This window comes from Dreissena polymorpha, chromosome 6 (assembly GCF_020536995.1).
Source record: "Dreissena polymorpha isolate Duluth1 chromosome 6, UMN_Dpol_1.0, whole genome shotgun sequence".
Taxonomy (NCBI): Eukaryota; Metazoa; Mollusca; class Bivalvia; order Myida; family Dreissenidae; genus Dreissena; species Dreissena polymorpha.
In genome coordinates this window covers 28,030,865-28,056,053 of record NC_068360.1, presented here as the reverse complement: position 1 = coordinate 28,056,053, position 25,189 = coordinate 28,030,865, and the positions used below count along the sequence as shown (strand labels likewise).

General features: G+C 34.4%; 1 protein-coding gene across 1 annotated transcript in view; it reads left to right on the top strand.

Moving 5' to 3' along the window:
• Positions 1-25,189, top strand: part of LOC127835545 (plexin domain-containing protein 2-like) — a 122,167-nt gene that overhangs the window by 28,879 nt on the left and 68,099 nt on the right. The window contains exon 2 of the mRNA XM_052361981.1: positions 18,556-18,713. Coding sequence (XP_052217941.1) covers positions 18,556-18,713 — 158 coding nt within the window. The remainder of the gene's footprint in view (positions 1-18,555; positions 18,714-25,189) is intronic.

Genomic DNA, 25,189 nt, shown 5'->3' with positions numbered 1-25,189 from the left:
CATTTAATCCAAGGAAACAATATTATCACTGTAATCCAATTTTTGTACTTTTAATCTGACTGTCAAAACAATTGATTAGTGTCTCGGTAAAACGTGTTTTTATAACAATGATTGACATACCCAAGAGACCGCTAACTCCACCTTTTTCTCTGAAACAGTTTCAAAGGCGGAGCTATACACGTGCTCAAGCATAATGGGACGATTGCAAGCGAGTTACAAACACGCGATTGGTTAAGCATATCGCTTCTCTAAACAAAGGAATCCAATTTTGTCGGCGAGAAAGGTGTTCTTTATGGCTTCTTGACAGGAAACAACTTTCCTTTGATGACGTTAAACTGTCGATTCACACATATTGCCAATTTTCGCGAGACTTTAAATGATGTCCTTGATCTTTGTTTACATGAACAGTAAGAAACAACACCTGCTTACATGAAGACTTTGGATTAAATTATCAAAATAAAAACAAGAGCAATTGCAAACTGTGATTATATTAATTGGTAAGTATCAGTAAAAATACGACGTTTTGTTAGTCGTAAATCAACGATTATTTTTTTTATACAACAACAACAACTATTGCCGCGGGGATCAATCTTCGTCGAATTTCATTATTTTTTTCATGGAATTTCATTATTTTTTTCATGGACCACCTCATAAGTCGATACCGGTTTTTATATCAAATTTTGGAGGTAAAAAATCTCGACTTATGACTGCGTTTTTACGGTATTGAAATTAGTTATTTATCATATGGATGTTGGTGTCATACTCTATGCTTCTTTGAACATTCCATCAAATAGTATATATGCACGTAAAAAGTTTAATATTAAGGCATAATTGAAAATGTTTAGCAGACACTTTATATTTTGTTTTATTTAGATTGATTCATAAAATTATTTTGCTGTTTTCTCATTGACATTTTGAGATAAAAAAGTATCAGTGTTTTATAATTATCACAATCTTCAGAAACTGTTGCTTAGGAGATTATTCATATTTTATAATACTTTCAACATACTTGAATATGCTATAGTCTTGCAATTGCTACAATTCTAATGATAAAAATTACTTGGGAGAATCTCTCCTGTGACTTATTACATTTCATCACGCATATTACGCTTCTTGCTCATGGCAAGAGTGGTAATATCTCAGATAGAGGCATTCCCATGGGTTAGAAGCCAATATTGTCAACTCAGGAGGTGATTACAATTTGTTTAACAAGATTCATCTACTTAGCATATGGTAAATTAAACAAGTATTTCCTTACTGTGTCTGTTATTACTATTGTAAATTGTTATGGCCTCAGTAGATAATTCATTACAAGAGATGAAAAATGGATTTGTTTCGCCTTACTGATGGTAAGCAGTCTGCGAATGATACTGTTTGTTAATGAAGGTCATATTAACTTTGAACAAAACACCAGCGTATGGTAGAATAACAGGGCGTCCCAATTTTTCACTCAACATTTTTCTTTATCTCAAATTCGACTCCATTTGGCAAAGTTCAACTTATTTTGGTTACTTTATTTTATTGATATATATTAAACAAGAAATATCTTTAAAAAAGATATACGGCGTTGATTGTGGTCGATGTTTATGAACGATCAAAAGTTATCTCTATGAGATAAAAAGTAGCGGATGCCTTTTTTCTGCGCAGTTCTTAGCTACATCATAAGCAAATCAATTACGGGGTGTTGCGCCAGATTTCGTGGCTTATTTTGCTTTATGTGATATTATTACTCAGATATCTATATTTACAGAATAGAAAAACACAAGAAACATGAAAATAAACGAGTGCATATAGGTCAGCCGGCAATACTCGAATCTTATTTAATTGCATAATTATAGTATAGTGAATTATTGTGCTTATGCTTAATAAACTGGTCTAAATGGATAAATATTTCTAATTAATTTTATCAAAATTGGTCCTTATCATGCAAATGTTGAAACCATATTAAAAATCGATGAATGACATACCACAATAATATCGCCGAATATCTTTATTTAGTATCTTTCTGATCAAAACAGACTTCAAGTGCACAAAGTTTACGAGACGGCGTTTATATAAAGATTTCTGCAACTGACCGCAAACTGACCTTGATACCTTGCGGATTGGAATGCAATGCATTACAGTCACTACGTTATTGTCAGTAAGACCGGTGTAACACAATGATCGCAACCCCTTCTGCGAACTCCGGTGATGAACTGTATATAAACTCTGACTTTCACAAATGGCCGCGAATTGACCCGAAACCTCGCGAGTTGAAATGCAATGCAAGTAAGTACTAAATATGACAACATAGCCTTTAGTATAAACGCTTTTGCGCTGGGTAATTCTCTGAAAATAAAAGGTGAACGCACAAACTGTATTTATGTCGAACATTGATTGTAAAACTGTTCTATCTATTGAGCCTTTTCATTAAAGATAAAATTGTTTCATGCAGTAAAACAGTGTTACAAAGACGCGGATATGTTTCCAATGTTCTGGTGTTATACTCAAATCAGCCAATGGAATAAATGAAGTGTATTCATTCGTACCTAGCCGCGGGAAATTTTATTTGAGTATTATTGGACACTTACAAAGGTCAAGTCAGGGTGAAAAGCTGGTTTAATACAGCTTACGCCGAAAAAAAGTTTTAGTCACACAGAATTTTCTTTAACAAAATAGATTAATTTGTAGCCATTGAGTAAGCTCTTACAGGCATGTTAAGGCCCTATGCATGTATCTGTGTCAAAGTGTTATTGTTGGTGTATTTAAAAATAATCACTTGTTAGTGCTGGAGTTTTTGAAGTTGTTTTGAATAACATCTTAAAAGTATAAGACTTAAGTGTATGACTATGATGCCAGACAGATAATTTGCTGGAGTCAAAAATGTAGTACAACTGCAAATTGCTTGCATTGGCATTCAGAATTCTGTGTCTGTTGAAATACCGCAGGTCTTTGCAAATCAGAGACATAATTATTTCATATAGCAGGGTGACAGCAATTGTGAAATCATTTCGTAATATTTTGTCTCCACTTATCTACCGATTGCAATCGATGACAACAAGCTTAACTTGTTTGATCAATTTCTTGGTTTCGAAATCATGGTCCTTCTAGACAGATGATGAGACAATTGCTTAACTTGATAACTTTGTTTACTACAACAACTAAACCACTTAGAGCATGTGTGTTAAAGTAGTGTATGTGTGTTAATGTTAAGTGGGTTCAAATATTAATGACTAAATTCCTCATTTACTGAAAATATCAGGTATCTTAACTCCCGGTTCATCAAGACGTTGCATTGCTCTTAAGTAAAAGTCTATATTACCTACATATACCATCTTTGAGTCATCCATGTTTGTAAAGGATCAAGGCTTTCTTGTTTTACTTGCTTTTTAATGTGTTTTGCCATAACTACAAGTATATTTAAAGAAAAGGTAATCTTGAAGAAATAAATAATCATGTATATTAAATATCTACAAAAATAGTAGCAGAATTTAGGGTGGCCTTATTAACTCTGACTGGCATTTTAACAGAATTATGTGCCCTTTTTATACTTAGAAAATTGAAAATTTGGTTAAGTTTTGTGTTTAGGTCCACTTTATTCCTACAGTATCAAAGCTATTGCTTTCATACTTGCAACACTTATTAACTATCATAAGGGGACTGTGCAGGCAAAGTTATGTAACTCTGACTGGCATTTAAACGGAATTATGGGCCCTTTATACTTAGAAAATTGAAAATTTGGTTAAGTTTTGTGTTTTGGTTCACTTTACCCCAAAAGTATCATAGATATTGCTTTCATACTTTGAACACTCGCAAACTATCATAAGGGTACAGTAAAAGGACAAGTTGCATAACTCTGGTTGTCATTTTTACGGAATTATGGCCCTTTTTTGACTTTGAATATATGGTTAAATTTTGTGTTTCGATCCACTTTACTTCTTAAGTATCAAGGCTATTGCTTTCAAACTTCAAATACTTTCATGCTATCATGAGGTTACTGTACCTGGCAAGTTGAATTTTACCTTGACCTTTGAATGACCCTGACTCTCAAGGTCAAATTATTAAATTTTGCTAAAATTGCCATAACTTCTTTTTTTGATTGATACTTTGACAAAACTACTCTTACCTGACATACCACAATAGACTCCTCCCAAACCATCCTCCGTGCCCTCCCCCCCCCCTCCCCCTCCCCCCCCTCCTCCACCCCTCCCTAATTTTTTTTTTTAAATTATCTCACAAATGACCACCACACCCTCACACTATACCCCCCCCACCCCACCCCCCCCCAATTTTTTTTTTGAAACCGTTAAAAAACACAAATATTTATTTTTATTATTTTATGTTATATTTTATGTTATATTTTATGAGTCTTTACCACAATAGACTCCACCCAAACCATCCCCCGTGCCCTCCCCCCCTCCCACCACACCCTCACATGTTATATTTTATGTTATATGTTATGAGTTTTTACCACAATAGACTCCGACCAAACCATCCCCCGTGCCCTCCCCCCCTCCCACCACACCCTCACACTATACCCTCCCCCCCACCCCACCCCCCCAATTTTTTTTTTGAAACGGTTAAAAAACACAAATATTTATTTTTATTATTTTATGTTTGAAATAGCATTTACCACAATAGACTCCACCCAAACCATCCTCCGTGCCCTCCACCCCCCTCCCCCCCTAATTTTTATTTTTTATTTTATTTTTTTATTTTTTTAAGATAATCTCACAAATGACCACCACACCCTCACACTATACCCCCCCCCCCCCCCCCCCCACCCCAACCCCCCCACAATTTATTTTTTTTGAAACGGTTAACAAACACAAATATTTATTTTTATTATTTTTATGTTTGAAATACCGTCCAACCATCCCCCCCCCCTAATTTTTTTATTTTTATTTTTTTTAAGATCATCTCACAAATTACCACCACACCCTCACACTATACCCCCCCCACCCCACCCCCCAAATTATTTTTGTTTGAAACGGTTAAAAAACACAAATATTTATTTTTTTTATTTTATGTTTGAAATACCTATCTGCCACATGTGTAACCGTCTACCCCTTAACCTGATGGAACTACATCTCTATAGGTGTCCCTGAATTCTCTTTGATGATTATCTCAGGGTCTCTGGTATTACCACACCAATATAACTAAAGACAACTTACATAATTACCAACATACATAAAATATAAACTAATGAGCATCATAAAACATTTTAAATATTTTTTCATAACTTGCCCCTGGTTACACATTCTCCCTCTCACAATAAATTTGCTCCGCAAATAAACAATATCAATGCATAATGAATAAACAAGAGCAATATGGACAACATGCCATTCAAAACAAATAAAGAAAGAAAAGTATCATGCCAAAATACTTAAAATATAACAATAGTATCAATGTCAATAACCGTTAAGATTGCTTGATAAAGTCTTATTAATCCATTATCATACTATAATCATTATATATTGCAAAATATTGAATCAGTTTCATATCTTATGTGCAATATTAATTAAATCATTATTTATTTTGTTCATTTGTATGTATTCAACAAAGTTCAAACTTTATATACAGCACATTTATAATGTTTGTTTCTCTTTCACCGATATTTTAGCTTTTAGTGCTTACATTGTCACATTTTATTTCACATCATCAGTGCTTTCCACAGGATTTTTGTCAGGTGCTCCGGGGTTGATAGGGGTGGTTTGGGAGGGGTGTCCCCTCCCGACGTTGATTTTTTAAAATTTAAAGTGTCAATTGACGTTCTGTGGTGCGTTATAACTCAAATAAAAACAGCGTCAAAAGACGTCATTTGGTGCGCTATGACTCTTCAAGAAAATCCCCCAGTCATTTAAAAATATATAATATATTGTTTAATTGTTTTAAAACTTTTCCGCATAGATAGTAAAATCCCGACTCGAACGAGTCCCCAATACATCCGTTTCAACCCGACTCTATTACTGTATACTTTCTACTTTTCAAGTTTCTATTCATTACCCGATAATCCCGTTTATTCCGATTTCATAAATCACTTTCTGGTAAATACTGACGATAAAAGCTCTCAATTAATTCTTTAACACAAACCTTGCCGTTTTTCTATTGTATCAAATAAATTTTAAGTGACTATTTATAGACTATTTATATTTTACCCTTTATTTATATTTTACCCTTTCCCGCAGAGATACGCATAATCCCGTCTCGATCAATTCCTTAATATATCTGTATCAACCATACCTTCTATCTATTACTGCATACTTACTACTTGTCGAGTCGCTACTCATTATCCAAAATCCCGTATATTAAAGTTTTAAAGCAAATTCTGGTAAATATTTATGATAAAAGTGCTCAAGAATTAAAAAAAAAATCGCCATATTTTCTTAAGTATCAAATAAATTTTGGCATGTGTTACTATTTAAAGATGTGATAAAATATCGTCCAATCAGGGCGTTTTTTTTCTCCACAGAACACGCGTAAATCGCCTGACATGATGTTCATGTCGGTCTGTCGGTCTTTCGGTCCGTCCATCAAGTGGTTGTCAGATGATAACTCAAGAACGCTTGGTTCACTTAAAAACACACAAATTATATTTAACAAATACAAATATTTTTCTTGGACCTCTGAAGAAGCTAAAACACTGGGTTTTTATTTCACCAATGATGAACATCTCAATATAGACAAAAACTTGCAACCAAAATTACTTGCCTTTATAAATTGCTTAAAACAGTGGCAACACAGAAAATTAACACTCCTTGGAAAAGTCACTGTGGTAAAAACTTTTGCCCTGCCAAAGATTATGTACACATTGTCAGCACTCCCAACCCCTAATCATGAAATATTACAAACAATTAATAAATCTATATTCCAATTTGTATGGGATTGCAAACCTGAAAAAATAAAAAGAACAACCCTAGTTAAACCAATAGATCAAGGAGGGCTGAAACTTACCGATATTACTGCTCTAATACATGCTAATAAGGCCAGTTGGGTCAAAAGATTAACAGACGTAAACAATAACGGGCAGTGGAAAATTTTCTATCAGAATGAACTTAATAAATATGGTAGAAATCTTGTATTTGAATGTGCACTTAATGAAAAACATATTGTTTCCAATTTTAAAAATATATTCCTCAGAGATGTCATTATCTCTTGGAACAAGATTAAATCGAAAGAAAAAGAAGGGCATGTAAACAAAACGATTATATGGAATAACTCGAGGATAGAAAAAAATAACCAACATACCTTCTTCTACCTAAACTGGTTTAATAAGGGTATAAAATTCCTCGAACACATATACGACTTTAGGTCAAAAACCTATTATACATTTGAAGCTTTTAAAACCCTATATGAATTACCCTCAACAGATTATCTTAAATATTACACACTAATCAAAAGTATCCCAATAACTTACAAACAACAACTATCTCAAATGGATTTTGTCAATTTCAATCATAACACATTACTTGAAAAAATACAAAAATCAAAAAAAGTGTGTAAATATTTATATAATCTACAACAAACCTTAGATGAAAATAAAACTAAACAAGAAAAGAAATGGGAAGACATAATGTCCCCCTATGAACAAAGTATCGACTGGAAACATGCTTATTTAACACCATTTAAAGCCACCATAGATAACACTTTACGCAATTTTCAATATAAGATTCTACAGTGCATACTACCAACTAATTCATATTTGTATAAATGTAATCTAACATCTTCAAGTTTGTGCACTTTTTGCGCAAGTTGTAAGGAAACAATTATACACGTTTTATATGAATGTAATTCTGTACAACCCATATGGCAGGAGCTGACGTTGTTATTAAATAGAAAACAATTACACATAGAACTGAATGTAATTGATATTATTTTTGGAACTAAAAAGGAGGCACTCATAATCAAGTGATTAACTTTATAATTATCCTTATGAAATCTTACATATTCAATACCAAATCAAAAGCCGAAAAGCCAAATATTGAGACCTTCAACAATGCTCTAAGAATGAAAATTATATTAGAAAAGCAAATTGCCTTCGAAAAAGGCAAAATTGATCAACATAATAAAAAATGGCACAACTTTGAAATTACTCATTAAGAATCTTGCCTACGTCCCCGACACTTTAGGATTTTTCTGTTTAATCTTTCTTTTTAAACCACTAAATGTCTCTTTATTTGTGTCAAATTTTGTGAAATATGTCAAATATTGCGGGCCTTTTGATTCTTGTTTGATATATATTTAATTATTTTTCACTTTATTATTTTTTTATATTAAAATTATTAATCAATGTTAAAACTCTCTTATTATCAAATCTAGCTTTTCCCCTCTCCTTTTCACTCTTTAGAAAATAACATAGCATCGTCTCAACAATATTTTTCTGGTAACAATGTTAAGCAATACCATGTTCATACCTAAACAAATAAAGTGTGTGTTTTTTTCTCTTAGTATATACATATAACACGTATAAGTGCAGACATAGTCAATGCATATGATACTTTAGTATATGTAAGAGACCAAAATGTTGTGTTGCTTCATATGTGTATTCATGTTGTAATAGAGATGTTTGTTGAAAATTAAAAAAAAAAAAAAAAAAAAAAGAACGCTTGGGCCTAGGATCATGAAACTTCATAGGTACATTGATCATGACTCCCAGATGACCCCTATTGATTTTGAGGTCACTAGGTCAAAGGTCAAGGTCACGGTGACCCAAAATAGTAAAATGGTTTTTGGATGATAACTCAAGAATGCATACACGGCCAACAGGGCGAACTCTGAACAATATAACTGAAGCAACTGGTCTGTAATCCTAAATCTATAATTATCAGTCCAATAAAACATCATCCTTTGAGTAAAATAAAGTGGATCAGCAAAAATATTATCAGAATATGAGATTTTTTGTATATTTTGTATATTAAATATTGTGTTAATGTTTAATTTTGTTGATTAATATAAATATAAGCAGGACAGGGGAGGTAATACACTATTATATCTTTCTTATATACAAGGGAAACAAGTGCAATAAGTAAGTTTAAATTTCATGTTTAATGAATAGAAGATATTTATCATGTCAGTGTGAGATCATTTGTTATTTGTTATGATCACATTTTATTATTACTTTGACAAAACAACACTTACCTGAATACCACAATGGATTCCATCCAAACAATACCCCACGCCCCTACCAGAATTCCTCCCCCCCCCAACCTCACCCCCCTCATTTTTTTTTAAACATCATCTAATAAATTACCACACCCCACATTATACCCCCCTCTCACCCCCACCCCCTACCCACCCCCATACCCCCACACCCCCTACCCCCCAATTTGTTTTTTAAACATCTAATAAATAACCCCACCCCACATTATACCCCCCTCTGACTCCCCCTGACCCCCCTACCCCCCCTATAACCCCCCCCCCCCCCCGCCCCCCAACCCCCCCCCCCCAATTTTTTTTTAACATCTAATAAATAACCACACCCCACATTATACAGCCCTCTCACTCCCACCTACCCCCCCTAACCCCCCCAAACCCCCATCCCCCCAACCCCCTCCCAATATATTTTTTTTAAACATTTAATAAATTTCCCCACCCCACATTATTCTACCCCCTCTCAAACCCCCACCCCCCTACCCCCCTCCCCACTCCCCACCCCCGAATTTTTTTAAACATCTTATAGATTACCACACCCCACATTATTACCCCCTCTCATCCCCAAACCCCCCTACCCCCCCCCCCTACCCCCCTACACCCCCAACCCCCCAATTTTTTTTTAAACATCTAATAAATTACCACACCCCACATTTTACCACCCCCCCCCCCTCTCACCCCCCCACCCCCCTAACCCCCACCCCCCCAATTTTTTTTTTTTTAAACATCTTATAAATTACCACACCCCACATTATACCCCATTCTCACCCCCCTACCCCCCTCCCCCCCCCCCCACCTATACTTTCATAACTTGCCCCTGGTTAAAATACGACCATTTGTAATTTTCTCAAAAGAGAGTCATTAAGAACATTGTGGCAATAATCATTTTGATGGTTCAGTAAACGTTTTAAATTGTGTTACAAGTTTCTTTAGATACAGGTTTTTGTCCTCCAGCCCTTTAAGCTATTTTGCTGGGAGGCATGCGAAGCTTGAATGTGTTACTGTGATGTTTGCAGGCTTTGTTTTTTGTCTCTCAACTAAGTTTCATAATTTTATTAATTCAGCCATTAAGGAATGAAATGTTCTCCTTCATTGAGTGATACATTTTACAAAAACTAATTTTCCAAACTCACCGTGAGTAACACAGGCAGACAGACATAACAAAATCTTGCAGTTAGTCTTCATATGAATCATTGTTAAATAATTTATATCAACAATGACTCTACTTCTGTCTTTGATAATCTTGGCTCTTGATTTGCACTTTTTACTGCTGAATATCGGCGGCTTCCCCCATGAAAAAAGTATGCTTTTTCCTCCTATTTCAGCTAAAAAATCCCCCCTCCAAAAAAAAAAAAAAAAAAAAAAAAAAAATTTTTTTTCTTTTTCTTTTATACCTATGTTGCCAGCTTGTATTGTGCTTCTAACCTTTGATTTAATGTATATTTATGTAAATTACGTTAAAATACAGCAATTTTAAGTGTTGAATGGTTGATGAAAAGATCTAAAATTCTCTTTTCGCCCAAAACAACGCGAAATTCTCCCCTTAGTGTTGAATGGTTGATGAAAAGATCTTCTAAAATTCTCTTTTCGCCCAAAACAACGCGAAATTCTCCCCTCTAAGGGCCACGGCCCCAATCCCCCAAAGTGTAGCAAGGGCCCTGATAATGGAATCGTTATTGAAGAAATGGTGTGAAATCTTAACTCTCTGAAAGTCGCTGACATTTAAGCTGCGCTTTTCTTTTTAAAATACTGTACATAAAGCTTATCATGCTTGTGAAAACCATTCAAGAAAATAAATATTTACATAAAAGATATTTATACACTTGATCATTTCCTAGTCTCAAGTTATGGTTTTGTGATGTTCAGCAGATTTGATCAAGCTTTAACTATTTTTCTAATATTTATAGGTTGAAATACACCAATACTTTTACAACCCTAAATGACATTTTTTGGCACATTTTCAAATAGCATTTTCTATAACTATGCTTATATAAAGCTGTGGTGTGTATGGGAATATTCAACACCTTCATAACCTTTATTGATTATTTCATATGGGATTATTAAAAATAGTAGCCGCATGCCTGGTAGAAAAAAATAGACATAAAATTTTCATGTATTGACTAACATATTCAATAGTAAAAAGCTATGAATGCATTCAGCTAATGATTATATTTTTTCTGTGAATTATTTGCATATTATAAGTGTTTGTTTTGGACTTGCAATTTGTAAGACATCGTTACATATAAATCCCTCATAGCATGGTCACTGACAGGACAATTTTTCATACAAATAGAATGAGGCAAAAAGAAGCCTTATGCGACAACATTTTTTCATAGACATGTAGAAGTATACAGATACTGTTTGACTTTTGTTGAAAGCTAAAGGTCATAAGGTCAAAGGTGTCAAAGCACTAAATTTGTGTCATGTATCTCCAATAAGCCACTGACAACTCCTGTTCATTTTCTAGTGCTTTTTTGCCTACATAATCTCTTGGTGGTTTCATTTAATGGAACACTGCTGCATGTTGAACATGTTTGTGACAAAACAATTTTGACAGCGGTAAGCCTGAGGCAAGTTTAGAAGCCAGTCCGATGGAAGAGAGAATGGTGTATTTTTATGACATTAAGTTATTTAAAAATTGTCATGATTACAGAAGTCGCACAATTGATGATGTTTGAGTGTATTCCAGAAACTGTCAGTTAGAGTTAAGCGAGATTATACGATTTTGTATATGTGTTAAATTGTAATATATTGACAAAAGATGTTACAATTAAACAAAATAGGCAAGAAAAATTATACATTGAAGACGAATTTCATAAAATGCAGCAAAGACAAATTAGCGCCCTGAGCAGATTGTGACGAAGATATTTCGTACATATTGTCCTACAATAACCGAAGCATTCATCTTTTTAGTTAGTGTTCGTGTTTGTATGAATAGATATAATTGCAGGAATTTAAAATAACCGTAAAAATAAATTTAGATTCACATCGTACATGCATGATTTACATGCCGGCGAAATTGACTGCACAGACATTTTTGATTTCAGAACTAAATATCAGGCTTACCCTTATTACTCTATCTTTTCGGACACTCTAAGTTTTCGGACACCCCTTTTTTTAGCAAAAATAATTTTTTTCGTGACTCTTAATTTTTGGACACACGAGTTTTCGTCCATAACTAATGTCTCTTAGTTTTTGGACAGTATATTTTACAGCCCTATTTTACCAAACTTTGGTCCTGTTTTCGATATCTAATGACACTTCCATCATGGGGTTTTACAACCAGATTAACATCATAAAACATGGCAGGTGCATGCCTGAGGGCAATGGACCATTACATTTGCGTTATTGGGTAAATAACCTTGTAAACCGGTATTAAACTATGGTTTGGCCCGATAGCATAAGCTTTATGACAATTACCTAGGGTAGTGCCAATTTACAGTTCAATTACCTACCGCAATTGCATAACCCCTTTTCAGTAAAATAACTGACAAATACTAAACTCTTCAAAGTGTGATGCACCCTATTGCAAGTTTTACGAACAATGGAAGGTGTTAGACAACAACTATCAGAAATGAAAAAACAAAGAATTCATAGTTTGCTTTTTTTTATTGCGTTAATTTCAGGTTCATATTAGAGAATATCGGTACATCACATGTTCATCTTGGAACTCTTTGGTCAAAGCACAACCTTGTAGTAACTTTCTGTCAAATAAATTAAGCATTTAAAATGATTTAAAATGCAGTGCAAACAGATATAACAGTAATTTAATCTATACGGCATGGTATTTTACAAGCGTGTGCTATTACAGGTAGTCGTTGATACAATTGACGCTATTTTCGGACACTTAAATTTTCAACTTTAAGTTTTCGGACACCTGTATTTTGTGAATATTTTTCGTATCTAAGTTTTCGGATACGAAAACAATTATTTTTAAGTGTCCGATAACATAGAGTAATTACGGGTATTTCGCATTTTTCAACACATGTTCTTCTTAACTTTTATTTTCATTTATATTGAAATGTATGTTTAATAAGTTTGTTTCACATTTTATATAAATTTATAAATATTTGACAACATCATATAATCTCGCTTTAAGTTGCAGCTGTGGGAGAAATCATAGTTTTTGTAACAGTTATAACAGCTTTTTAATACAAAGACAAGATTAACCCTTTGCATGCTGAGAAATTTGTCATCTGCTAAAATGTTGTGTGCTGAATTTCTAAAATTAGCATTTTCTTCTTTCTGTGGCGTCTCATCTGGATCAAAACTGTTTGCAAAGGCCTTCAAAATACGGTTCCAGTACTTAAAGAGTTAAGTAGTAGTAACAGTCATACTCATAGTACTTCAGGTCCAAACACTAAAGAATCAGATAAAACACTAGAAGCAGAAGCTACTTTTTCCTAATGAGGATAAACATTTTTTAAATACGCCCTGTTGAACCCTCAATGATTATTTCTTACTGATAGCTCAGGCTTTTTTATTGTTAGCTGGTATGTTTCTATTGATTGCCAACATTCTATGGATTCTTTAACAATGATATAAAGAGACAATTAAGATTTCTTATTTTTCCTATGCCTTCATTCACACAAACATGTTTTTTCCCTGGAAAACAGTATCATCAGGATATAGTCATTTGTTCAGCAGCACCAGAATAAGATAGTGTAACCATCCAGAGTATATTCAATTTCCAGTCAGTTTTTAGCCGGATTTTTTTCGAAAAAATCTCGGCTTATAGATTGATGTTGTCGGGCGGGCGGGCGGGCGGGCGGGGTGGCGGCGTGCTCGAAAATGTTAAAGTTCTTATTTCATGGTATAACTTTGGTATGCTTGGACCTAGAGTCTTCAAACTTGACATGAAGGTTGGCCAGGATTAACAGATGACCACTGGTCATTTCAAGGTCATTCATTTGAAGGTCAAGGTCACTGTGACCTTCAATATAAAAAATGTTAAAGTTCTTATAACTTTGGTATGCTTGGACCTAGAGTCTTGAAACTTGACATGAAGGTTGGCCATAACTAGTTAGTAACCACTGGTCATTTCAAGGTCATTCATTTGAAGGTCAAGGTCACTGTGACCTTGAATGTAAAAATGTTAAAGTTCTTATTTCATGGTATAACTTTGGTATGCTTGGACCTAGAGTCTTCAAACTTGACATGAAGGTTGGCCAGGATTAACAGATGACCACTGGTCATTTCAAGGTCATTCATTTGAAGGTGAAGGTCACTGTGACCTTCAATATAAAAATGTTAAAGTTGTTATAACTTTGGTATGCTTGGACCTAGAGTCTTGAAACTTGACATGAAGGTTGGCCAGAACTAGTAAGTAACCACTGGACATTTCAAGGTCATTCATTTGAAGGTCAAGGTCACTGTGACCTTGAATGTAAAAATGTTAAAGTTGTTATAACTTTGGTATGCTTGGACCTAGAGTCTTGAAACTTGACATGAAGGTTGGCCAGAACTAGTAAGTAACCACTGGACATTTCAAGGTCATTCATTTGAAGGTCAAGGTCACTGTGACCTTGAATGTAAAAATGTTAAAGTTGTTATAACTTTGGTATGCTTGGACCTAGAGTCTTGAAACTTGACATGAAGGTTGGCCAGAACTAGTAAGTAACCACTGGACATTTCAAGGTCATTCATTTGAAGGTCAAGGTCACTGTGACCTTGAATGTAAAAATGTTAAAGTTCTTATTTCATGTTATAACTTTGGTATGCTTGTACCTAGAGTCTTCAAACTTGAAATAAAGATTGGCCAGTACTAGAAGATGACCACTGGTCATTTCAAGGTCATTCATTTGAAGGTCAAGGTCACTGTGACCTTAAATGTTACTAATTTGCTAATAAAAAAATTGAGATCAAACTTTCCTAATTGTCAATTTAAGTTCATATTTGTGACCTTAAATGTTATTGTTGTTCATGTATATGCATGCATTCAAAACATAACACAAGGTTTGCTCATGCCTTGAAAAGTACTTACATTTCATTTTGACCTTTGAACAATATTTCAGTAATTTAAGTATTGCATTGACAAAAACACGAAAGGTACTTTCCTGTCATTTAAATCAAAAATCCGGCTTCAATGCGGTCATCTCCGACCGCGGAACTCTTGTCTGATATCTGTTCTTATTAATTGCCAGTCAGTTTTTTTATATCTGTTCTTATCAATTTCCAGTCAGTTTTCTGATATCTGTTCTTATCAATTTCCAGTCAGTTTTCTGATATCTGTTCTTATCAATTTCCAGTCAGTTTTCTGATATCTGTTCTTATCAATTTCCAGTCAGTTTTCTGATATCTGTTCTTATCAATTTCCAGTTAGTTTTCTGATATCTGTTCTTATAAATTTCCACTTATTTTTCTGATTACTGTTCTTATAAATTTCCAGTCAGTTTTCTGATATATGTTATTATAAATTTCCAGTCAGTTTTCTGATATATGTTCTTATAAATTTCCAGTCAGTTTTCTGATATAATTATGTTCCTATAAATTTCCAGTCAGTTTTCTGATATCTGTTCTTATCAGCATATTGAAGCGACTAGATTATATTTGGGAAATACTACTGTATGAATTACCATTAAAATATGGCGAATATGGTCTATGAAGAACAATTTGTAAGTGAGCCACGTTGATATGCTATAGTCATTGAAAGTTGCATTATGCTTGAAATGAGTTTTGAACATTGTTGCAGAGAAAAGCCGTGATAGGATTTAAAAGTACATTAAAAGGGAAATATTGCCGATTTGTTCTCTTTGAAGACTTGTGATTTCATTGAATTACAAAAAGAGGAAAACAATCAAACCCATCTACCAATTGCCATATATTAAGTTATGTCGAAAATCAAGCTGAATAACAAATCCCTGCTTATTGTAACCAAGACAAATATCACTTTACTGACCCTTATTTGCTTTGACTGACAAAAGCTTTTAGCTGTTCAAAAAGTCTGGTCTTTCTAGTTAATCATACATGTCTTTTGTAAAAGCTTCAGAATAATGCTAATATACTCATTTGTTTCGAATAACAGCAACATAAAGGTAGGGTCTTAGGTAGGTCGGCTGAACATTTTTTTGTTTTTAACATTTTTCAATCCCCTATTTAATAAGATTAATCAATATGATGCAGAAATCGTTCAGATCTGTATTTATTTTTTTTGTCCCCTTCTGGTTTCACCGGAGGGGACTTATGGTTTGCGCTCTGTGCGTCTGTGAGTCTGTCTATCTGTCACACTTTTCTGGATCCTGCGAAAACTTAAAAAGTTCTTCATATTTTTTCATGAAACTTGAAAAATGGATAGATGGCAATGTGGACATTATGCACGTCATTTCATTTTGTTCCTATGTCAAAAATTCAGGTTGCTATGGCAACCAATTTTTTTTTAGATTCTTACAATGGTGGAGCCGGTAGGGGACATATATTGCTTGGCAATAGTCTTGTTTCTTATGGCAATTTTAGTTAATTTAACTTTTACTTAGCAAATATGATCAAGTGTAGCAAAAATGGTTACAAACTAAATAGTAACTTGTTTAGTTAATTTATACAAATTGATTGAAATCTCAACCTGGAACACCAAACCAGGATTTGGGTCTGTACCTAAAATTAAGGTAGGTTAGGTTAGTGGAAACACATTTTTAAAAGCCTTATCAGACATGAAATAGTGTAGGTGTCAACATGCTGTGTGACATGTGGAATTTCGGCAAAAGTATAGCACTTTGTAAGTTTTTCCACTTGAACAAAAGCATTTTGTAAATCAGTTCAATACTTGTTACTTCAAGTTTTTTTTGCATACAACAAACTTAGTCATTGTTATTCTACACAGAAATAAAGGTTCTTTCAGAGAAATGTACAGAATTTGTTCCCCCATAGTTTTGTAATCGATATTGTTGAAGTTATAAAAAGTTCATAATTTAGGTTTAAAACTTGACTCTATTTATCGCAGCAATTTATTATGCTTCCCCCTAAAAAATTTGGGGGGGAGCATATAGTCGCCGCTTCGTCTGTCCGTGTGTCCATCTGTCCGACCATCCGTCCATGCACAATTTTTGTTCGGGCTATTTCTCAGCAACTAATGACCGGAATTCAATTAAACTTTATGGGAAGCTTCACTACCAAGAGGAGATGTGCATATTATCAGCCGGTTCTGGTCGGATGATTTTTCACAGAGTTATGGCCCTTTGAAATTTTCCATTGTTCATATAGTGCAATTCTTGTCCGGGCTATTTCTCAGCAACTAATGACCGGAATTCAATGAAACTTTATGGGAAGCTTCACTACCAAGAGGAGATGTGCATATTATCAGCCAGTTCTGGTCGGATGATTTTTCCCAGAGTTATGGCCCTTTGAAATTTTCCATTGTACATATAGTGCAATTCTTGTCCGAGCTATTTCTCAACAACTTATTACGGGAATTCAATGAAACTTTACGGGAAGCTTCACTACCAAGAGGAGATGTGCATATTATGAGCTGGTTATGGTCGGATGATTTTTCACCGAGTTATGGCCCTTTGAAATTTTCCATTGTACACATAGTGCAATTCTTGTCCGAGCTATTTCTCAGCAACTTATCACGGGAATTCAATGAAACTTTATGGGAAGCTTCACTACCAACAGGAGATGTGCATATTATCAGCCGGTTATGGTCGGATGATTTTTCACAGAGTTATGGCCCTTTGAAATTTTCTATAAACTGTACATATAGTGCAATTCTTGTCCGGGCTATTTCTCCGCAACTACTGACTGGACTTCAATAAAGCTTTATGGGAAGCTTTACTACCATGAGGAGATGCGCATGTTATTAGTGGGTTCTGGTTAGATGATTTATTTAGAGAGTTATGGCCCTTTGAAGTTTTTAAGTTGCTAAACCATCCATCGTATTATTTTGTCCAAAGTTATGCCCCTCAAGACGTTTCCTTTTATCTGAATATATAGTGCAATATCGTGACAAAAAAACACTTTGGGGAGCATCACCCGTCTCCCACGGTTTCTTGTTTTCTTTCAGGGAAGGTACAATACTTCCCAAAGATTTGCAATCAATTTTGTCTTTTTATGCCCCCGAAGGAGGGCATATAGTGATCGGACCGTCTGTATGTCTTTCTGTCACTCTTTGCGTTTAGGTTTCGAAAAATGCTCATAACTTCTATGTCGCTTCAGATAGCAACTTGATATTTGGCATGCATGTGTCTCATGTAGCTGCACTTTTTGAGTGATGAAAGGTCAAGCTCAAGGTCATCATTCAAGGTCAAAGGTCAAATAAACAAATCCAAGGGAAGTAATAAGCTTCAAAGGGAGATAATTATCTGTACCTGCCAAATGATATAAACAAGATTTATATATCAAAGCGGCGCAAAAGGGGGCATTGTGTTTCTGATAAACACATCTTTTGTTATAGCTTTTTTTTTAAAAATAAATTTTTCTTTCATCTGATTTCAGGCCTGTCTTACGGGGAATCTGTAGAGTACCCCCAGGATGTCTCAGTGGTATCACTGGGGCAGGGACGATTCCGTCGTCAGGTGGATAACAGCTCCATGACAACCACAGCCCCTGAAAAGACGACAACTCAAGACTTGCTTGACTACAATATTGCGCATGTAAGATTCATATGTCAATTACTTTTAACTTATTAATTTTAACTCGCTTGCATTTAAAGCCTATGGCTAATTGCGATGGTCTCAAGTCTGTTTCCTTGGTAGAACCAGCATTCAATTTCTTTTGGCGGAGATTAAAAGAACGCTTCCACAGAGGGCATCCAACCAGTGAATTCCCTGTTGCTGGACAGATACTGTATCCATAATGCTGCATCTATTGATCTCTTGAAAGCTATATTAGACCATTAGCTTTTTTAAATACTATATATATTTCCATTTTGGAACTGATAGCCATTTCGGGCACTGATTGGCCATTAATTCTACCTGAGTTGTCTGTTGCATGTACAAAAGGTGACATCTTACTAGTATATCAAGAATTCACAGAACTTTGTATCACATCCCTTGAAAGTAAAATGTGGCAACCTGATTATAGTACACTGTTAATTCAATATAACACGTGTATAGCCCTGAATCCAATATAACGTGGGTGGGTCATGGCTCCCTTTTTTTCTCCAACCTTCCATTTCAGTCTAGAGCGTTGTCTTGAAATTCAAATATGGCATCGCCGATGTGCTGATTGTATAATGGCTCAATTTTAATCGATTAGAGACCAACCATTACCAGGGTTTTCATTAGGAGGCGGCCGGCGGCCGATTTGACCGCCTCAAATGTTATTCAGGCCGGCTCAAATTCGGAAAGAAAATATAAAAAAACATAGGCAAATTTTCACGACGATGACGAGATATTTAGTATTCGTTAATATACTAACTGTCTGAAACGGAAGTAAACAACCTTAACCGATATATGTTAACTGCTTTCTAATTGGTCGTATCGATATCATTGTCCAATTGCGGAGCGAGTAACGAGACTGTACGACTTTGATTCAAGGTCACAAACTGTGACAAAGTCAACAATTGGATATGTCAAAAAAAAAGAAAATTAATGACTTTTTCGTTTGTGTTTCGAGTAAGAACGATAGTTCGCTGTTGAAGTTATCTTGTTCCAGTTTTGTTAACGTTTATCATTTACCGGCACCTCCAGATTTCGTTGATGTTTGGTTTCTCCGCGGAGGTTTGATCCTCCGAGCGGTAAGTGGATTTATTTGTTACCACATTTTACAGGAGGGTGAGTCTTTCATTAGGATAAATGAAACTCTCGAGCCCCAAACTCTCCTGATTTTTTCATGATTAAGGTCGGACTTGGTTGCCTTAAATGCTAAATATATTGAATTGGCACTGCAATGTTAAGCTATGTCCAAATTTGTATTTGAAAAAAATGGCCCAAAGAAGCTTCCTCAGCAAAATATTAAAATCCTAAGATTGCATCGGCTGGGGCAACCTATGCCCGATTTTTTTTTCCAAAAAAATGCCTAAGTTAATCAAATAAAAACAATTATTCTCATGTCAACAGGCACATAATCTTTATAAACTGAATAATCAATTATTTAAAAAAAAGACCGTCATTGTGTACTCTTAACATAGTATTTCTCATGAATGTTCAGGTATTTGCTCATAAAATGCTTCAGTATTATTGTTTTAATTATTGTGATGTTTATCAGACTTTATTTTTCTTAAGGTAACTTACTCCTTTGGTAATATTATTTGAATTGCTAGTCACATACTCTTGGTAAAATGGGATCGTGTTAAGTAGAGGTTAGTTATAATGAATGTTATTGTTTGACAGGTGATAAAGATGTTTACAGTTTGTACTGTTTCTTCTTATTTGCAATAACTACTTGTGGACTAGTCATTTAAATTGGTTTAGTTATATATTTTGAAATGTCATTGTCATTATTGGAAGTTACAACTTATTAAAATATTAAACTTTCCAGTGTTTGTTTAATTCAGATTTTCATTAATACTGTAAAGAATACATGTTATGTACTGCACAGAAATTATACATTAAGCTAGGGCCCGGGCCCTTCGCTCCCGACGGGGACATTCCACCTCAGACGCATGCATCTACATGAAAATTTAAAGAAATAGATTGTGATATTTGCTAGCCAAAGTATTTTTTTCTGTTTTGAATCTCTTAAAAATACAGGTGTCTTAAAGCTCAGGAGAAGCGATTTCTTTGTTTCAAATAAGCTAAATTGCAGGTGCTTCCAGGGGCCTCTGGCCACCTGGACCCCTGTCCAGGGTGTGCCCTGAACCTGCCGTGTGCCCTATAAGCACCCAGATTTTATTTTCAGGATTTCAAATTTGGAACAATTGACACCCCTGAGAGTTGATGTAACCTGAGGACTTAACAATTCACATTAATATCCTCTATTTTAACTGAGGACAATCATATAAAATACCCGGCTGTACTTTGTCCAGGGTTTTCCATGGAAATCCATGGAAAATATGAGGCTGGAGTATTCGGACTAAGTTTCCAGCCTTTTCCAGCGTCAATATTTAAAAAAAAAAAGGTGGAAAATTGTCCATGGTATGTGGAAATAGCCTGGAATAGTTTCCATGGTTTTCCAGGTTCCCTGGAATAATTACCATGGAACAATTTCCAGGGTTTTCCAGCCAGCATGGAATAAATACCGTCCGAATACTCCATGTAATCTGGAAAACCATGGATTTTTTTCCAGGGTTTTCCAGATTACATGGAGTATTCGGACGGTATTTTTTCCATGCTGGCTGGAAAACCCTGGAAAATGTTCCAGGGTTTTTCCTTGTTTAATATTCCATGGATGCCTGGTATAACATGGAAAATTGTCCAGCGTTTACCATGGTCACTGAATAGAAAAAGAAATTTCTGGTCTAAAAACAATATTCATGTATTAAATGAATACAATACTCACAGCCTAAATAAATCATAATTTAAGGTTAGATTAAAACAAAACAAAAAATCAACATAATGCCTTAGTTTCTTCGATGTATTATTTTGTTCACAATTTATTAAAATATAACATCAGATTACAAATTGTGTTACATTTATTTAACAAATTATTCAGATCAAACAAGTGTTGTTTAATACATGCTTACAAAGCCTCTAGGTCCATTATCATAAATCAGGCCCTTACATAACAGAACAGGCGCTACTTTAAAAGTTAAAAAGTATAATGCAACCTTAACAACATGTATTCAAAGTAACAAAATACAAGCAAGTCAAGTAATATACAGTAACAGTTCACGAACCCTGTACAAACGATATACAAGAAACAAAATGAAAAATTTAAGTTATTTTAGCTACTTCATGTTTGTCACAATATATGTAGCTGCCCATGAGCACAAGGATACTATTTTTCTCAGCTACTTTCACTTTAATGCAATTAAGGTGCTCAATTTCATTAAAATACTTTTATATAATTTTATTGTTCAAAGAAATTCAGAACATAATGCATGTACATGTATTACTTTCCAAGTGACAGTTTAAAATATAAATGCAAGTCTAAAACTTGTGTAGGCAGCTTAGTAAATTATAAGTACCCAGGTGGGATAAAATTACAGTTTTTAAAAACTTTTTTGTTAATTAGCTGGGCTTCAGTAGGTCGTGGATCTTTTATAGAACTTGTACTGCTGTTATACTGTACAGCTCCTGCATGATCTCTGAAAGAAAAACAAAGCAAACAATATTACAAGAAAGTCATAAGTTTTTTACATTCATCTGTAAAAGTAAATGTGCAGCAATCATATGATTGAATATCTATACTTAATGCTCATTCATATTTTAATCTATTTTAGATATTTCATATCACTGCTCAATTCGGTACATCTGGCTTTTTTGTATTTGAGCGAACATTTACGATCCTAAGTAGTTAGCAATTATTTCTTTTCCATTTACTGAAATTTATTATCTTAAAGTTTTCAAGCGGGCTTTAATCTACTTGCAAACAGGCAACCACACAGGAAAACTGAGACTTTCAAGTGAATAAATTGGTGATTTAACATATATTTTTATATGACTCTCTTTTATTTTGAAATTTATATTGTTGTTTTCTTAAATGCCCCAAAACGGGGTACACTAGCATGTATCTGGAAACTCAAACATATATAGGAATTTTATATTCAGATATTGCTATATGAAAGTTATGCTAATTTGCTAATTCATATAAAAATAACCTGTAATTGAAACTAGACCAAAATATTGGATACCAAAAAGACAAAATACTTTCAGGTGGTTAACACTAAATTACTTATATGAGCCTGGGGCATAACAATATTTACCATGAATTTGTGGCCATGTTAGTCCTCTCGGTAAATGCGCCAAAAGAGTCGCTTTGCTGTCTTGGGTTATTTCCCTGCCAAACTCTGCAGTATCTTCCATCAACTGGTCAGCTACAGTTAAAGCACATAATGAAAATGTATATTGAAAATAATTCAAGTATTGTTTTAAATATTTAGTAAAATGGTCTTTAAATAATAACTTACAATGAAGTTAATACATCACAAAGCATAGCATAACAAAATTTGTAGGTATGATTAGTACAAATTTATTATTGCTATAATTAGAATGATGCGTAATTCTATTGGTATGAAAATGCACAGTGAAAGCTAAAAAACAATGCTATTGGTTTAATTAATTTATTTATAAACATTAACAGCATTAATGAGCATTGAGTTCTCATCATGCACAGCACATAACTCCCTTAGCCTCAGTTCCCTAGCCATGCATTATAAACTTCCGATACTACATTCAAGCTTATTAATATCTCCACATAGGACTTCCTTTATCAAGCTGCAAACTGCACTTAGTGAAAATGTGTGTGACAGCTGCTTTTAAACTTCTATATTTGCCATACTTTTACCTAAAATGTCACATAAAAAAGGTCTACAATGATGACATAAGAAGAATAAATTTAAAGGAATATTTAGAAATAATGAAAAGCACAAACCTTCAGTTGTTGTTCTATTCCTAGACAGACTTCTGAAACACTTGTATGCATCACTTTTTTACAACATTTCATGTCACTTTCCAAATGATATCCATGCATAATTATTTTAAGAAATTCTTGTTAATGGAAAAACTCATTAACTCTACTGTTTGTGAACATTACATTAACTTCATTTTAACAACAAGTTTAACCTGCATATTTTCTTCAATACGCCTACTACAGAATTTCAATCTAACAGGTAAACTTTCTGTATTTGAACTCAGCCAATCAGAAAAGGCTGTGATATACACCTTGAACAGGGTTAAGGAATTTAAACTTGTAGACATTGCTTTGAAAGTTACTACTATTACTTCTACTACTAGTACTACTACTACTTCTGCAAAACTACTAATACTATTATAACAGCCACAACAACAACAACAACTACTACTACTACTACTACTACTACTACTTCTACTACTACTACTACTACTACTGCTACTGCTACTTCTACTTCTACTTATACTACTACTACTACTACTTCTACTACTACTACTATTACTACTACTACTACTGCTGCTACTACTGCTACTACTACTACTACTGCTTCAACTACTACTACTGCTTCAACTACTACTACTACTACTGCTACTGCTGCTGCTGCTACTACTCTTGCTGCTGCTGCTACTACTACTACTGCTGCTGCTGCTGCTACTACTACAACTCCTGCTGCAGCGACTACTACTACTACTACTGCTGCTGCTGCTGCTGTTACTACTACTACTACTACCACTACTACTACTACTACTACTACTACTACTACTACTACTACTACTACTACTACTACTACTACTAGTACTTCAACTACTATTGCTACTACTACTGCTACTACTACTGCTACTGATGCTGCTGATGCTGCTACTGCTACTACTGCTGCTGCTGCTACTTCTACTACTACTACTTCTACTACTACTACTTCTACTACTACTACTACTACTACTACTTCTACTACTACTACTACTGCTGCTGCTGCTAATGCTACTTCTTTAACTGCTACTACTACTGCTGCTACTTGTATTGTTATTATTATTTATACTACTATTGCTACCATTACTGCTACTATTCCTGTAAATGCTAAAACAACAACACAATAATAACTGCTACTACTGCTACTGTAACTTAAATTTGCACCAATAGTATAATTATCAGTAGTTTAACTGCTTGTACAACTTATACAACAACCACTTTTACTTCTACTCCTACAACATATTCTACTGCCAGCCTCAGCATTACTACTTCTACCACTACTACTACTACTATAACTACTACTATTTCTGCCCAAACTATGCACATTGTTTTATGTTTTATTCATATGTTGTGTAAATTGTTGAACTCTGATTTACTTTGAATAAAATGTGTTGCATTTTTATAAGTTATTTTCTCCTCTTATAAAGTCTAAGTTTTTTCCAGGGTCAGCTGAAAATGTTAGAGTCTTTTCCATGCTTAAAAAATTCTATGTTCCACTTTCCATGCTATCTGGAAATATTTTCCATGGTTATCCAGCCTAAATCCAGCGTTTTCCATTCCTTTTCCATGCTTTTCCATCCAAGGCTGGAAAATGCTTGGAAAAAAAGTCCATGTTTCATGGACATTTCTAGAACAAAACCCTGGAAAA